Below are 16,449 nucleotides of genomic sequence, written 5' to 3'. Positions count from 1 at the left end.
GGGATTTTCCCATAAACGGTAGGAAGCCGTGGAAGAATCTAGGAGAGTGAGTGACATTTGTTAAAAATCATCTTGGCATAGAATTATCCTAAGACTTAGCAATTCTGCTCTTAATCATATCCCCAAAAGAGTGAAAGCAAGGCCTCGAATAAATATTTGGAACCCATACATATAGCAGCACGGTTCACACTAGCCAAGAGGCAGAAGCAATCCAAGGGTCCACTTCGAAGTATCGATGGATGAGTGGATAAAGAAGATGTGGTCCATCCATACCGTGGAATAGTATTTAACCCAAACAAGAGTGAGGTAAAGATATGTGGTAGAACACGGAGGGACCTTGGAAACATTATGCTGAGTGAAATAAGCCTTTTTTTCCCCCACAAAAGGGCAAAAGTTGTGTGATTTCACACCGCAGAGTTACTGCTTAATGGGTACAGAGTGTCTGGGGCGATAAAAATTTTTTGGAAATAGTGGCGATGGTTATACAACATTGTAAGTGCACTTAATGCCACCAAATTGTGCGCTTAAAAATGGCGAAGATGGTTGAGTTTTATGTTATGTATATTTTACCACATTTTTTAAAAAAGAGCTACAATTAAAAAAGAAGAAGAAGAGGAAGAAAAATCATTTTGGCTGCTGTGGGAGATCCGGGATGGATCAGCAGTGGTTAGGAGCCAGACCCGAGTGGAGACCGGGGAGAGGGTGAGAAGTGGGCGGCTGGGGGCGTGTTCTGGAAGTTGGGGCTGACAGGAGGCCAGGGGGAGGTGTGATTCCTTCCTGGGGGCCCCACCTCCAAAGGTGGCCTTTGCAGGCAGTGGGGTTCACTGTACCCATTCTCCGGGGGCCCAGGCACCCACCTTCCCTGCAGGTCCCCCGGCCCCACCCCTCCAAAGTCCACCCTCTAGGGCCCAGCCCGGGGACCCCCATGCAAGGACCCCCCAGACGGAGATCAGCGCCACTTCTCCCGTGCACAAACCAGAGACGCCGGCTAGAAACTCAGTCTCTCTCCACCCACCTTCGCTTACAAGGTGCAGATGTAATACCTGCTTTTAAATTCAATTAAGTCAGATTCAATTCTGCTCTTGGAATACATTACCCAGCTGGAGACGCAGGGGGGAAAAGACAGGAAAAAAAACCACACACATGAAACACAACACAGACCTATTTAGAGATTTCCCTCTAAATGGATTTTAATTCTCTCGATTTATCAGAGGCCAGAGGAGCTGCTGACAGCCAGCGTTCATTGTCTGCGAACCCGGATTCAGCCACATGGAGGGGTGTGAAGAAGCTGACATGCTGACACTCACTTCCGGGAGGTGGGGGGAGGGGGCGGGACCCGGGGTCGCCCAGACCAATCCCAGCTTTGCCGCTCACTCACTGGCTCTGGGACCTCGAGCCAAGTATCCCGTGCTCTCTGTGCCTCAGTGTACACATCTGTGAAATGGGGACAGCCGACGCGCTGGTCTCCGAGGACAGCTGGTGAGTGATAGACCGTCACAGAAGGTTCGGGGTCGGGTTCTCTGCACAATGCCAGGCACGTCCTGAATGCAAGGATAATGATGACGATGACGCAGAAGAAGTTTGTCATTAATTGACACTGCTTTCCAATTAGAGGCGCAGACCTGCACTAGGTCACTGCAGAAGAGACAGAAGTAGTGTCAGGCTGGAGCCCTGATTTCAAAGGCTTTGGGCGGGAGGAGGGAGGAAAGGGAAGGATGGCGGGGGAGGGGGCGGGGTGGGCTGGCCCAAGCAAAGGAGCGGAAGTTCAACCAAAATCAGAATGGACTGGGGACCCGACGACCAGCTGAACAGGTATTGAGGGAGAATCTTGGATACAGATGGGATCAGACAGCATGAGTTTCCCTTTCAGAAGCCCCGTCCCCGTCTCTATCAGCAGTTATCCATTCTGTGTTCTCTGTCACCAGGGAGGGCGGCGACGCGCCCATGACGCCAGCACACCAATGGAGACAGCGCCGCAACCCGCGCTCTGTCCTGGGAAGAAAGTTCCTCCTGCAGCTCCCAGAGCATTGCACACCTGAGTGGGGGGCGGGGGCAGGGCCTCAGGATCCGCAGCCTGGAGGCCAGCGTCGCTAGCTCAGCCTTCAGCCTCCCATTTCACAGATGGGGAAACAGAAACTCAGGGAAAAGCAAGGGCCATCCTGAGGCCTCAGTACTGACACCTGCTCCCAGGAGACCTGGGTCCTAACGCAGGTGGGTCTAGACCCACTGCACCCTCTGATCTAGAGAGGCCATCCAGGCCGGGCCTCGGGCTTGGCCATTTTGTCCAGCAAAGGCCCCTCAAGGTCCCCTGTGCTGAAAGGCTCATGGGCAGGTCTGGTCAAAGGGCCTTTGTCTCCCTAAGAGCCTGGTGAGCAAGAACGGGGGATTGTTGGACCCGCATCGGAAAGTTTTAGGACAAAAGGTGCCCTGACTACATAGGGACCTCCACTCTCCTGGGCCCGTGTCCCTCAAGGGCTTCGGCGGGCCATACGTGGCTTCTCAGAAGGGCTGCTTCCTGCATAGGGGGTCCCGGGCCCACAGCCCCTCGCCTGGCCCTGCCCTGGACGGCCACCGGGGGAGGGGAGGGCAGTAAAGCTACTCTGCAACCCGGATCGGGAAAGAAAAAGCAAAAGGAAAGGACAAAATACAGTTAGTCTCGAGGGGGCCTACAGGGAGGGGCACAAAGTGGACGTCAGAGGGCTAGAAGATTCCACATCTTGATCTAGCGTCTGCGCAGGTCCCTACCTGAGGAATGATACCTCCGGCCGCACGCTTGCCGCACACTTGACCATGCTACCTACCGCCGCAGGTACGTGGGGCCCGGACCGAAAGGCGGGAAAAGGACTCGGAGAGATTGGCCAAGACGACAGCGAAAGAAGGCAAATGGGTGAGAGATCCAGAGGCAGACACAGCAAGACAGGTGAAGACGGTAAGAGACGGAAACAAATGGAAAGAAACATAGAAGGTCTGAGGAAATGGAGAAACAGACACAGACCGGAAAGAGACCGACAGGAAGGGGGGTGGGGGGGAGAATAAGGTTTCAGGGCAGAAAAGTGGGAAGAAAGGAAGTGAGGAAGAAAACAGAGAGAAGGCCAAAGCCAAGGACAAAAATAGGGGAAATAGGCAAAAGGCCTGAGAGAGGGGGAGGGTGGCCGGGAAGCCGTCACACGTCAGCGTGTCCTTAATTGTAATTACATGGGAACAGTCAGTTTGTGGATGGGGCAGAAATGAAAACGCGCCTAGCCCATTAATCTAATGGCTGTTAGTCAATCACTCTTCAAAGAGGGCTCCACAGAGGCTGCGTGGGGGGTGCCCAGGGAGCAGATGTGGGGGGAGATGGTTTTAAACTAATGATGCCCTAAGGGAGAGCCTGAGGGGCAGCTCAGGAGAGAACCAAACCAACCCATGGCTGGAGAGATTGGGAGCCTTGCTGGGAGCTACCCGCCTGGAGGTCTGGTCCGCCTGGGCGAGCAGGAATTCCGATCCACACGACTGGGTTAGGAGAGATACAATGTATCCACTGGAGGGATCAGGGTAAGGTTTTGTTTTGTTTTGTTTTTAATGTTTTATTTATTTCTGAGGGAGAGAGAAGCAGCGTGAGCAGAGGAGGGGCGGAGAGAGAGGGAGACACAGAATCCCAAGCAGGCTCCAGGCTCTGAGCTATCAGCACAGAGCCCGATGCGAGTCTCGAACCCACGAACTGTGAGATCATGACGTGGGCCAGAGTTGGATGCTTAACTGACTGAGCCACCCAGGCGCCCCACAGGGTAAGTTTTTAACTGGAGGGCGGGATGATGGCTTGCTGGAGCTGAGGCTGCCTAAACTGTGCTAAAATGAGTCAGGCCAGGGAAAAAGGGAGGGAGAAGGGCCTTCCACGTAGAGTGAACAGCGTGTGTAAAGGTTGCGAAAGAAATACACAGACAACGTTGAGTGTGAGCACAAAGCCAGACCACGTGGGGCCTTTGATGGCATAGTGAGAAGACCTTGTCATTCCCATGGGAATGGGGTCAAGTGCAGGTCTAGAGTTTTACAAGATGTCCCTGCACAGAGGCAGATTTGGGAGTGGGTCCTAAGATCTTTTACTGACAAAACGAGTGAGCTCGGGGCGCCTGGGTGGCTCAGTCAGTTAAGCGTCCGATTCTTGATTTCTGCTCAGGTCACGATCTCCCGGTTTGTTTGTGAGATCAAGCCCTGCATCGGGCTCTGCGCTGACAGCCTACTTGGGATTCTTTCTCTCTCTCTGCCCCTCCTCCATTCTCTCTCTCTCTCTCAAAATTAATAAATAAACTAAAAAAAAAAAAAAAAGGAGTGAGCTTCCCAGTTCCAAAGGTGTGCAAGAAAAAGCCAGGTAACCCCACCAGGGGGACATGGTGGGGATTTGGGTGTTAGATGGAGGCTGGAATTGCAGAATTAGGGTTCTCAGGCAGGGAGGGGGGAGGACCCTGCAGATAGGGGTGCAGTGTGTTACTCATCTCACATGGGGGGGCCCACCTGGACCCACAGTGAGGAGTGGGGGGGGGTGCGAATGAGTCAAAGACGCCTGGGCGGGAGACCTGAGTCAGTGCCCAGTGTACACCTCTCCCCGCCACTCTTGGGGGTGACTCACTCATTCACTGGGTCCGGGCTGTGGAGGCCTAGGGGAAGTGGGGGAGGAGGAGGCCACCCAATCATCCCGCCACTACTCACTCCTGCTCACGGAGTACCTACCGCGGGCCAAGTCGTGTGCAGGAACCAGATTTCTGCCTCCCTGCGACCCAACCCCTCTGGAATGAAATCTCTTGGGTCCAAAGCATACTTTCATCCTGTCCACTTATCACTGGGACCCGCGCGGCCCCTGCACCCTTGCCTGCCCCCCATGCTGTCCCCGCAGCGGCGACCAGAGGGCGCCCGTGAGCACCTGAGTCAGCTCCCGCCATCCTCTGTCCACAGCCCTCCAGGACTCCCACCTCCCTCAAGTAAGAGCCCCAGTTCTCCCCGTGGCTCCCAAGGCCCTGCATGACCTGCGCAGGCCCCCTCCCCGCCCTCCCCTCCTCCCTCTCTCCCCTTGGCTCACTCTGCTCCAGCCACACGGGCCCCTTCGCTGTTCAGGCAGCATGCCGGGCTCTGTCCTGCCTCAGGGCCTTTGCACATGCTGGTTCCGTCTGCCCGGAATGCTAGTCCTCCAGTTCTTCTTGTAGCTTCTTTGTATTCAGCCGGAGCACCACCTCTTCAGGGGAGCCTTCTCGATTGTCGGGCTAACGTAGCATCCCCGTCTCTACTTCCATTTCTCCCTTGCTTTTATGTTCCGCACAGCACTCCAGTTCTCTGAAATGAGTGCTTACCCGTTGACCTTTGTTTCCCTCACTTAAGGTCCAGGGGACTGAGCTGAGGACTGCCGCGCTCTCCCTGTGGCCGCACTACTGGCACAAAGTAGCCAATACGTGTTTGTCGGCCGACCGAAGGAAGCTACAGCACCTCCCTGGTTGTGGGGACTTTTGTCAGCCTCATTTCACACAGGGGGGACCTGAGGCTCCGGGAGGGGCAGCCTGCGACCTGTGGGTGCTGCAGGGCTGTCTAGGCTGGAGGGAGGGTACTCTTGGGAATGGAGGTGGTGTCCCGGGCGCAGCCCAGCAAATCGGGGTTCTGTTTGCCCAGCGGCGCAGCCCCCGCTGCCATGGCGACAGTGTGCGCGTGCGCGGAGGAGGGGGCTCCTAATTTAGTGGCGAGGACCCTGCCCTTCCCGCTTCTGCTTTCTCCCTAAAAATCGGCCTTGGGATGGCCAGGCGGGGGGCGACACCGAGTAAAGGGCAAAGCGCTTGTTACAAAGACACAGTCCCAGCGCAGCAGACACTGCGAATTCCTCCCCACGCCCCCCCCCGCCTCTCCTCGGTCCCCCCGCCCCCAGCCCCTCCCCAGCCCCTCCCCGAAGGCCCCAGCAACGTCCCGCCGGTCTCGGGCGCGCGGAGCCCGGCGCCCGCCCACCGGGGCGCGCAGCCAATGGCCGTGCTGCCTGATGAAGTAATGCGCCCCCTGCGCGTTCCCATTGGCTGGGCTGGACGCCGTTCTCTCCGCGCCGCGTGCGGGGCGCGGGAAGGGGTCCCCGCAGCCTCGCGCGCGCCCCGGGTTGGCACCTGAGCACCCGCCCCCTCCCCTGACTGTGGGACACCTGCCTGCCCCTGCATGCTGGTCCAGGAGACCCCCGCGCGCCACCGCCTGCCTACAGGGGCGCCCCGGTCCTCCCGTCTGGGCAGGAAGGCTGGGCGACCCCCACCCCAGCCGACCCCCCCCGCCGCCCTCCAGCAATCCGAAGACCCCAGAAGTTCTGATCGACCTTTCTGGATCATTGCACACGAACTGAGCCCCCACTGCATATGCCAGCCCGGGGCCCCCGTGGGGACAGAGTGGTGCCGAAATGGCACCCCAGTCCCCGTCCCCCGGGGCCCCACGCAGTCGTGGGGAAGAGGGACACCGCACCTCGGTCGCCCCTGTAGCCCCTTCGTAGCCGGTGCGGCTGCGCACCGAGGGCGGAAAGGGGAGGCGGCGGCCACCGTCCCGGCCCCCGGGCCGCGCCGTCCGCGGCGCCGGCGGGTTGGCAGGGAGGGCGGAGGCGGGCGGAGGGGGGAGGCGGGAGCGCTTGCCTCCCAATTAGCCTGTTCTCTTGTTTATTTACCGGGAGCTCCGACGCGTCGGGGGCTGCGCCGCGTTCACTGCAAACATTCGACAGTTTTTATCTGGTCCCCCCCCCCCCCCCGCACACACGCACACCCGGGGTTCTTTTCTGTACTTCTTCCTTTCTCCCTTCTCCCCCCGCCTCCCGAACCAGTCTAATGGCCGTTGTTTTTTTTTTTAATTGTGGGCGTTCTTGAGACTAAATTTCCTCTGCCTTTTTTCTTAACTTTCTTAGTGAGGCGTAGGCTCCATGCCACAAACGCATACAGCCCGGTGTGCAAACGCAGGCCTCTTCACCTACGCAGAGAACCGCCGGCCAGCGCCCAGGTGGGGGAGCTGAGTTTTGCAAGTGCAAGGTCAAACCCTGTTACTGTTTGGAATGCTGATACTTGGTTCATCCTGCTTTTTGCATTATTTTTGATTTTCAAAAATATCTGCAGCCTTAGAAAAAAAACAAACGGGGGGTGGAGGGGGGCGCCTGGGTGGCTCAGTCCGTTAAGCGTCCGACTTCAGCTCAGGTCATGATCTCGTGGTTCGTGAGTTCGAGCCCCGCGTCGGGCTCTGTGCTGACAGCCTGGAGCCTGCTTGTGATTCTGTGTCTCCCTCTCTCCCTGCCCCTCCCCTGCTCACACTCTCTCTCCCTCCTCCAAAAACAAATATTAAAAATTTTTTTAAATATATTGGTAGTCAAACATTACTTACCTTGCCTGCTGCGTTTTGCGGTGCTTTCTTGAATTTGGTCACCGAGAATGGTGTCTCCCCCCACCTTACCCTAGTTCTGACTCTGTATAGGACATTCCACCACCCAGAAGGCTTGGCATGGAGGAGGGCCCCCCCACCCTGGACCCCCCCTCAGGTAACTCTGGCTCCATCATCACAGATTATTCTACATGTTTGGGGCTCCTTCCACTCCACATCGTGCTTTCGAGGTGCCTGCCAGTTGCCTCACGTCAGAGCAGCCGTTCCCTTCCGTGGCTGTCACTGCGGTGTGGACAGACCCAGTTTGTTTATCCAGCCACCGGCTCGTGGGCATTTGGGTTGTTTCCTGTGTTTGGCTGTTCTGAATAAAGCTGCTATGAACGTTGTCACACACGTCTCCGTGTGGACATATGTTTTTATTTCTCTCGGGCAGACACTCGGGAGGGGGGTGGGTCACATGGTAGGTGTGCGTTTAACTTTGGAAGAAACTGCCACACGGTCTCTCGCAGCAGCTGAACCGTTTTGCCTTCCTGCCGGCGGCAGTGGGGAAAGCCCTGCAAGCCTGGGTTTGGGGCGCTCGTCTTTTTTTAATTTTTTGTTTATTTATTTATTTTGGGGGGGGGTGGGAGAGAGAATCCTAAGCAGGCTCCACACTGTCGACACAGAGCCCGACGCGGGGCTCGAACTCCGCAACCGTGAGATCATGACCTGAGTGGAAATCAGGAGTCTGAACCCTTAACCGACAGAGCCCCCCAGGCGCCCCTGGGGCGTTCATATTTTTGAGCCTTTCCTGAGGTTTCATCCGACAGTTCCACGAGTTTTGACAAATATACACGCTGTGTAACCACTACCTCTGTGGACGGACGGCATTTGCATCCCTCCGGAACACTCCCTGACAGGTGTTTTTAATTTGCGAAGCCAGAGCCAGAGGGAACAAGAGATCTCACTTGGTCTCTTGTTTTCCATCGCTTCATGCTTTCTTTTGATGTTCCACCCTCGGGCCTTCAAATGAACATCTTGCCCCGTCACGGCTTTCTCAGGGAGTAGGGTGCCCGTAATGTGAATTCTTGTGGGTGGTCTCTGGTCTCTTTAATGCTTACTTTTAAAATTTGACAGGGGTGCCTGGGTGGCTTAGTTGGTTAGGCGTCCGACTTTCGCTTAGGTCATGATCTCGCAGTTCGTGGTTTCGAGCCCCGCGTCGGGCTCTGTGCTGACTGCCAGCTCGGAGCCTGGAGCCTGTTTCAGTCTGTGACTCCCTCTCTGTCTGACCCTCCCCTGCTCACGCTGTCTCTCTCTCTCTCTCTCTCTCTCTCTCTCCTAGAAATAAATAAAACATTTAAAAATAAATAAATAAAATAAAATTTGACAGATAGAGATGAGTACTTACTGTGGCCAGGTGATATTCCAAGCACTTTAAATCAATTAGGTATCAACGAAGTTATATTTTATTGTCCCCCTTTTACGGATGGGAAGACTGAAGTACCCAAAGAGGCTGTCTCTTGCCCTTGGCCAAAATCGCAAAGGGGCGGGGCTAGGATGTGTACCAGGCCCTGTGCACCCTGTGATCTTGACCTTCGCAGGCACCTCCTCCTGTGGCCACCAGGCCTTCACAGCACTCAGCCGACAGTGGCCGACACTCCCTCGCCCACAATCCCAACAGCGGAAAAGCTCCCAAAACAGGGCTGCCTGGGCAGCTTGGCTGATTGAGCATTGGACTCAGTCTCAGCTCCTGTCTTGATCTGAGGGTCGTGAGTTCAAGCCCCGCACTGGACTCCGTGCTGGGCATGAAGCCTACTTAAAAAAATAATAATAAAAGAAAACAAATAAAAAGCTCTAACAATAGAGGCTTTTCATCAAGATGACTTTAAAACTCATTGAACATTGAGAGTTAATAAATAGTCTTATAGCTCGGAGCCTGGAGCCTGCTTCGGATTGTCTCCCTCTCTCTCTGCCTCTCCCCTGCTGGTGCTCTGTCTCTGTCTCTCTCTAAAATAAATAAACATTAAAAAAGAAAGTTAATGGGGCGCCTGGGTGGCTTAGTCGGTTGAGCGTCCGGCTTTCGCTTAGGTCATGATCTCGCGGTTCGTGGGTTCGAGCCCCGCGTCGGGCTCTGTGCTGACTGCCAGCTCAGAGCCTGGAGCCTGTTTCAGTCTGTGACTCCCTCTCTCTCTCTGACCCTCCCCTGCTCACACTGTCTCTCTCTCTCTCCTAGAAATAAATAAAACATTTAAAAAAAAAAATTTTAAAAAAAAAAAAAAGAAAGTTAATAGTCTTAGCGATTAATCAGCTTTCCTTATCTCATTCATTGTGAATATTCCCATTATATTGCTATTGTGGCGGGGGAGGGGCTGCCCAGCCCTGCGGGGGTCTCACACTGGGCATGCTGGTCTGTTATCGGTGTCCTCAAATCTAGAATATTCGGAATTCCAAGACATATGTGGTCTCAAGGGTTTTCGACAAGCTCTGTTATTAGTTACTGTTAAATAAAGTATATGGAGCCTACTGCACGCCACAAACTCTCTTAGGCAGTGGGGACACCGCAGCGACCAAAGCAGCCCCCCCCCGGGTTCACAGTCCGGGGGGGGGGAGAAGGCAGAAACCAAGCCAGGCATCCTCCTCCTCGATACATCAGCCAGTCCTGTCGCCTCTGCCTGCAAAGTTTGTCCTAAATCTGCCCTCTCCTCCCCCTCTCCTCAACCTCCACCTGGTGCAGCCTCCATCACGACTAGCCCTGCCTCAGGGCCTTTGCACGGGCTGTTCCTCTTCCTGAGTATTCTTACCCCAGCTCTAATATCTCCATTTATTTCCTTTGCTTTAAAAAAAAAAATGTATGTCAAGGACGTCAGCGTCGAGAAAGCAGTGACTTGGGTGTATGTCGGTGACCGCTGGGTCCCCGGCTACCAGCACAGGGCCTGGCACCCAGCAAGGGCTGATAAAAATTCCTTCCGCAACGGAAGGCATGGATTCACGGAACCTCAGGGAACAGCCTGGTCGTGTTCCCAAGTCCCGGACGGGAGCGTTTAGCCGTGGACACAGATAGAGATATTGGGGGGGGGAGAAAGGGCTTCAAATTTTGGTTGCCTCCCTCTGCCTTTAATTATTTTGTCGACAAGCCTCACAATTCCGCAAGTCAAGGTGGCATTTGAGAGGGACGGTTCCCTTTAGCGTAGCTGACAGCTAATTTGTGGGAAGTTTAATTACAGGCGGCGTTAATTAACTGACAGAATGCTGGGCGAGGAAGGCAGCCATCTGTTCCTAAAAAGTCCTCCCCTTCTGGGCCCGGCTGGGAGGCTGGGAGGGGTGGGCATGGAGGAGGGCAGGGCGTGGAGCCGAGGCGGGGACAGAGGAACAGGAAGGAAGGACGCCGGGCGATGACTCACAGGCTTCTCACCATCTTCCAGATGCCACAGGGGTGAGGTCGGGGCACTCCGCCTCCTTGTGGCCGCCACCCTTTTGCAGCTGCCCCCAGGAGCCGCTGGGAGTGGCAAGAAGTTCCTTGGACTCTGCTTCTTACTGGCGGTATCATGAGGAGCAGAGGGTGTGGAGTAGTGGAGGTGAAGAGCGTCCTGTCCTCAGCTCACGCTGGCTAGGACTGGCACCTGCCAACGGAAGTTGGGAGGAGAAGCTGGGACGGAGCCCGCGGTGTGCGATGCCCCGGGAAACCCGGCGCCGGAAAAGCGGATCCCTCTGCCCCTCATCTACCACTCACTCCTTCATTTCAGCCATTCTCCACGGCGACGGCACGGAGGTGATGCCGAGACAGCCCCCGGAGCTGGGCTTCTGTGGTTCAAAACCAAACCCAGCTTTCTTCTGAGCTGTTTGCCCCGCGGCAAGCCACTTACACCTCTCGGAGCCTCAGTTTCCTCATCTGAAAAATGGGATTGATTATAATAGGACCTACTTCCATTTGTCTTTCCAGAAGAGTCGAGGCCGCGGGATAAGCCTGAAGTGCCACCACTTGTAACAACTAAAACTGTGTACGTGTGTCGAGGCAGGCACGGGGCTGTCCGATAAGGCTGAGGGCCTCTGTGCCTCTTAGGGCTCCGGGTCCTCGAATATGCTGTTCCCTCCCGCTAGACCACCCTTCCTACCCTTGCCCAGCCGCTCCCATTCTACGCTTCGTGTCTAGAGGGAGATGCCCCCTGTCTAAGAAGCCTCTCTCGACCCTGCAGACGGGACAACTGTCCCTCTGGGCCCTCACAGCGCCTGTGCCCCCCAAACAGCCCTAGCACCCGGCCCTGCCCTTCCCTCGGTCCCCCCCCCCCCCCGGGGGGGGGGGGGAAGGGGGGAGGCGAGCCGAGCGCAGCGTTCAGGGTGACAGCCACTTAAAAATGGAGAGGACCGTCTCAGGCACGGGAGGGGCCTGCCAGGCGTGTGGCCCTGGGCAGACGGCATCCTCGTCACAGGCTCAGTCTCTCCCTCTGGAAAATGGGCGTCTGCACGGGAATTGGGCTCAAGGTGCCAGGAGTTCGTGCGGGGAGACCGTGGGTCCGCATGTGCTCCGCAGCCATGCCCTGAGTCTGCCCTGTCACCGGAGCTGCTTCCCCTCCTCCCAGCCTCAGTTTCCCCACTTGGCCACACACACCGCCCGCCCCCCCCCAGACAACACAGATGGGGCTCCGTCTGGGCGGGCGGGAGGAGGCCCCTGCTGGTGCGCACTCGGAGCAGGAGCCAGGGCAGCGCCGGCGGGGCTGGCGGAGTCGGCCTCGAGCGCCTGCCGCTCCCTGAAGGCGGCTGGGGAAGGGCCCGGGCCTGGCTCTTGGGGGAAGGGAAGAGGCTCCGAAGCAGCGAGGCCCCTTCTCAGAGGGGGCAGGTTCTGATCTGGGGCAAGGACTCCATGTCCCCTTATTAAGCACCCACTGGATGCCAGGCCAGGCCTCTGCCCCTGCTGTTCTGGCTGCCGGGGTCACAGCGCTGAGTCCTGCTCTTTCTGCTCTCGGTCTAGAAGACACCACCTCCAGGAAGCCCCCCATCCTCCGGGTTGGCTCAAGCACCTCCCTTCAGGCTAACACGGTGCCTGAGCTTCCCCCATCACAACTCCTTTCACCCAATATTACGGCTGGGCCGTGGGCTGGTCACTTAGTCAGTTGACAAACACGGATGGAGCACTCAGTGTCGGGCACTGTGCTCTGGCACTGTGCATACTTAGGGAGCCCTGCGGGGCCTTTGTCACCGCTGTCCCCACTTTACAGATGGGGAAACTGAGGCTCTGAAAGGGTTAATAGTGGAAGCCAGGTGCCCTGAGCAGGGTAGCCTCTGCTTGTGGCGTTGGACAGAGCCCCACGCACACACGCTCCAGAGCCACGACCAGGGCCTTATCCTCTGCCATCGTCAATCCAGGAAGGGGGAGAGACCCTGTCCCTTAAGCCGCCTCGGAGGTTCCCAGCTTCGCCGGGAAGGGCAGAAACACTTTCGTGTGCGTCGCGCGGGAAACCTCTGACCACACACGCACACATTCTCTCGTGGACCAGGCTGTGGGGTCCGGAGCCCACCGTCACGCCTACACCACAGGACCCAAGCGAGCGACGTGGCCTCTTCAGGCCACCACAGCCTCGTCTGGAAAATGGGGCCCTACAAGCGGCACCCAGGGTTTTCTCTGAGTTACTTAACACTCCTCCGGCGGTCTTACTCAACACCTCAGAATAAAAACCAAATTCCTTCCCCGAATTCACGAGACCCTGCACAAGGCGCCCCTTCCCGCCCTCACCTCCTCCTTGTCTCCCCCTTACTCCCCTGCTCCAGCCACGAGGGCCTCCTTACCGCTGGTCCTCCAAGACGTCAGGTCTGGTGCTGCCCCAGGGCCTTTGCACAGGCTGTGCCCTCCGCCTGGACTACTCTTGCTGCACGCGCACCCCCTCCCCACCATTCCAGTGTCAGCAGAGTCCAATCGAATGCTTCCTCCCTGACCCTCCTGATAAGCCGAGCAACCGCCCTGCACTCATCACCTGGGGGCCCCTTGCTATGGCCCAACCCTTCTGACGGGGTGGGGAGCACCTCTGCTTGCCAAAAAACTAAACCACACCTGGGCTGATCTCTGAAACCAGCCGCAAAGTCGCGGGAGGCAGGGGACCGAGAAACACGATCAACGGCACCGCAGGGACGCGCTTGGCAAAACCTTGGCTGATGATGTCACCGCAGGTCCTGGACTGAGTGGCTTTGATGAATAAAGTGCAAGGCAACCGTAAGGGAGTGAGAGGCCGAGGAGCGGGCGACTCTTGATCTCGGGGTTGTGAGCTCGAGCCCCACGTTGGGGGTAGAGATCACCTAAAGGTCAAATTAAAAAACAAAGACGTAGACCACTGACCACTCTGGATTTTATCTAGATTGAGAGCCAGACAACCTAAAGCAACGCACATCATGAAGCCCACGTTTCCGTGTGTCTCCCGGATGGGTATCTGATGCTGTTAGGAAGTCGTTCCTTTGAACATGATGCTGAAGTTCGTGGGTTTTGTTTTGTTTTGTTTTGTTTTTTAGTATTATTTTAGAGAGAGAATGCGCGAGCAGGGGGAGAGGGGCTGAGGGAGAGGGAGAGATAATCTTAAGCACAGGGCTGGACACAGGGCTCGATCCCATGATCCTGGGATCAATGACCTGAGCTAAATCCGAGTATCAGATATTCAACCGACCGAGCCACCCAGGCGCCCCTGTGGGAGTTTTTTGGGTCTCATCTCCGAGCCGGGCGGCCCTCTGGTCACTGGTGGCAGCGACAGCCGGGTCATCATAGAGCGTCCTGAGTGCTGGGGTGGGGAGGGAGGGCAGGAGGGGGTTTGAACAGTGTCCCGGCCACCAAAGCCAGGAGCTGCTCCAAGTGTGCCCCGGACATCATCACCCAGAGGTTCCCTGGGGACACAATCCCCAGCCCAGCTGAGAACCGCTGCGGAACACCACAAGTTTGCAGATGAAAACCACCATTTGCATGAAAATGACAAGGGAGGGGCGAGCGTCAGGGCGCAGGAGTTGAGAGTGGCCATAGGCCGTAGGCGGATACTTGCTGACTCTGAGTAATGGGTACTGGGGGGGGGGGGTGTCATTATTCTACTGTCTCCCCTCCACGTGTTTGACATTCTCCGCTGCGGAAATCTGCAACGCTGGGGAGATTCAGATAAAAGCTGGAGGCAAGTTCACCGCAAGGTGCCCACGCCGCTTCCTTGGCTGGGCCATGTGAGAGGCGTCAGGGGCACCTGGACTACTTTGTCACTTTTCCGTAAACCTAAAGTCACCATAAATTAAACATTTTATTTGGGGGAGGAAAAAAAAGCCCCAAACGTTGAAATGCATAACGGATAAGCGAATCAGGGGCCCGCAGCCCGCGTGCCCGGGATTGGAACGGAGGCGTGGGGCTCCCGTGGCCACCATCGGTGCGACGACACAGCGGCTTCCCCTACCCCCCCCCCCGCTGGGATCTGTCACATGGGTGTCCTCACAGCAGCCAGGGCCAGAATCCGCCTTCAAACCCACTTTATTCTCTCTAGACTAGAAACACTGCGCATTTCCAGCCCCCCGGCCCGCTCTGTGCCAGCCAGGGCCGCGCGGCCTCACGAGCGTTCCGGGGGCGGCTCCGAGGACGCGGGGGCCTCGGCGGGGGCCCCCGAGCGGCCGTGCGAGCTGGCCCGGGCCAGCAGCTCCAGCCGCCGCGCGCGCAGCCGGGCCTGGACGGCCCAGATCGGGGGCCGGTGGCCGGGCAGCGAGGGGTCCTCGTCGGCGGAGTCGGAGCCGTCCTCCGTGGCGGCCAGCGACTGCTTGCACACGGGGCAGGAGCGCCGCGCCGCCTGGGAGAACCAGGGGTCGATGCACTTGCAGTGGTAGGTGTGCGAGCAGGGCAGGATCTTGAGCCGGTCGCCTTCCTCGTACTCGTCCAGGCAGATGGCGCACAGGTCGTTCCGCCGCGTGAACGTGCGCACCTGGGCGCGCTGGCCCGCCTGCGTCTTGAGCGCCCGCGCCCGGGGCCGCCGGGCGCGCAGCCCGTTGCGCAGCCGCCGCAGGACGAAGACGCCGGCCGCGAGCAGAGCGAGCGCGCGGGCCAGCGCCCAGGCGGCGGCCAGCGGGGGCACGCGGTCCAGGGCGGGGCACGGCGGGTGGTCGGGCAGCAGCAGGACGTGCGCCGCCTTGTGGCAGCGCGCGAGCACGCGCAGGTCCTGCGAGGCGGCCTCGCCCACGAACACCGAGGGGATGGCGACCTGGCGGCGCAGGGCCTCGAGCCCGTGCGCCATGCGCACCAGCTCCTCCGAGCGCACGTTGTGCACGATGGCCGCCTCGAAGCCCGCGCGCTGCGCGTGCAGCACCTTGAGGTCGAACGTGCAGTCGTAGCGGCGGATCAGCGCGATGGCGCCCAGCGAGCCGTTGCCCGGCCGCGGGCCCTCGATGGGGTGGCACGCGTTGGGCGGCTTGGCCTCCATCAGGTAGCCCCGCACGCCCTGGGGGGCCAGGGGCGCCCCGAACAGGGCCGGCAGGTCCTCAAAGTCCACGGTGCTGGCGTTGCCGTCGAGCACGGCGCGCACCAGCGCCTGCGAGGGCGCCAGCAAGGCCAGCAGGATCAGGGCGCCCCCGACCGCGCCCGGGGCCGGCGGCGCCCACCCCATGGCCGCCCCGTCCTCCCCGCCTCCTCCAGCTGCCAAGGGGCGCTAGGTCCCGCTTGGGACAGCAGACCGGAGGCCTTCGGGCATCTCCAGGGCCTCCCAGGGCGCCCGTGGCCGGGATGGGAAGGGAAGCGAGCTCGAAGCGGGGGCTCAGAGGCAGGTGAGCGGGGCGGCTGGGCCGCGGGCAGCCCGAGGCAGAAACTGCTCCTGGTGGCACCCAGCGGGCATCGAGCGTGTCCTTGAAGGCTGGTCTCTGGAGTGGCTGACCTGCCCAGCCGGCCTTGCTGGTGGATGACACTGAGGCCAGGAGCCCCCAGGGTTCTAGATGCCTCTGGCCTCTGTGACATCGTCCTGTGACATCTTGTCCCCAGGAGCCCCGAGTTGCCTAGGGATGTGGCCCGGACAGAATTCCTGGGTTTCTGACCCGGGGGCCTGAGCGGCCTTGGAGAAAACCTGTGGAAGGCTCAGAGCGTCCCGGGCTCCTGGACCCCCTAACGTGGCTACAGCGTGGGCTGGTGGCCCCCAG

General features: G+C 58.3%; 1 protein-coding gene across 1 annotated transcript; it reads right to left on the bottom strand.

Annotated features, from left to right (window-relative positions):
- Positions 1 to 14,788: 14,788 nt before the first annotated feature.
- Positions 14,789 to 16,016, bottom strand: ZNRF4 (zinc and ring finger 4). Its single transcript, XM_039247519.1, has one exon. It carries the CDS (start codon positions 15,924 to 15,926, stop codon positions 14,883 to 14,885), a length of 1,044 nt encoding a protein of 347 aa, XP_039103450.1. The 5' UTR covers positions 15,927 to 16,016; the 3' UTR covers positions 14,789 to 14,882.
- Positions 16,017 to 16,449: the final 433 nt, after the last annotated feature.

The sequence above is a fragment of the Hyaena hyaena genome, unplaced genomic scaffold, assembly GCF_003009895.1.
Source record: "Hyaena hyaena isolate Hyena2069 unplaced genomic scaffold, ASM300989v1 scaffold_296, whole genome shotgun sequence".
In the NCBI taxonomy this organism is placed as follows: Eukaryota; Metazoa; Chordata; class Mammalia; order Carnivora; family Hyaenidae; genus Hyaena; species Hyaena hyaena.
This window is presented reverse-complemented; position numbering and strand designations above follow the sequence as displayed.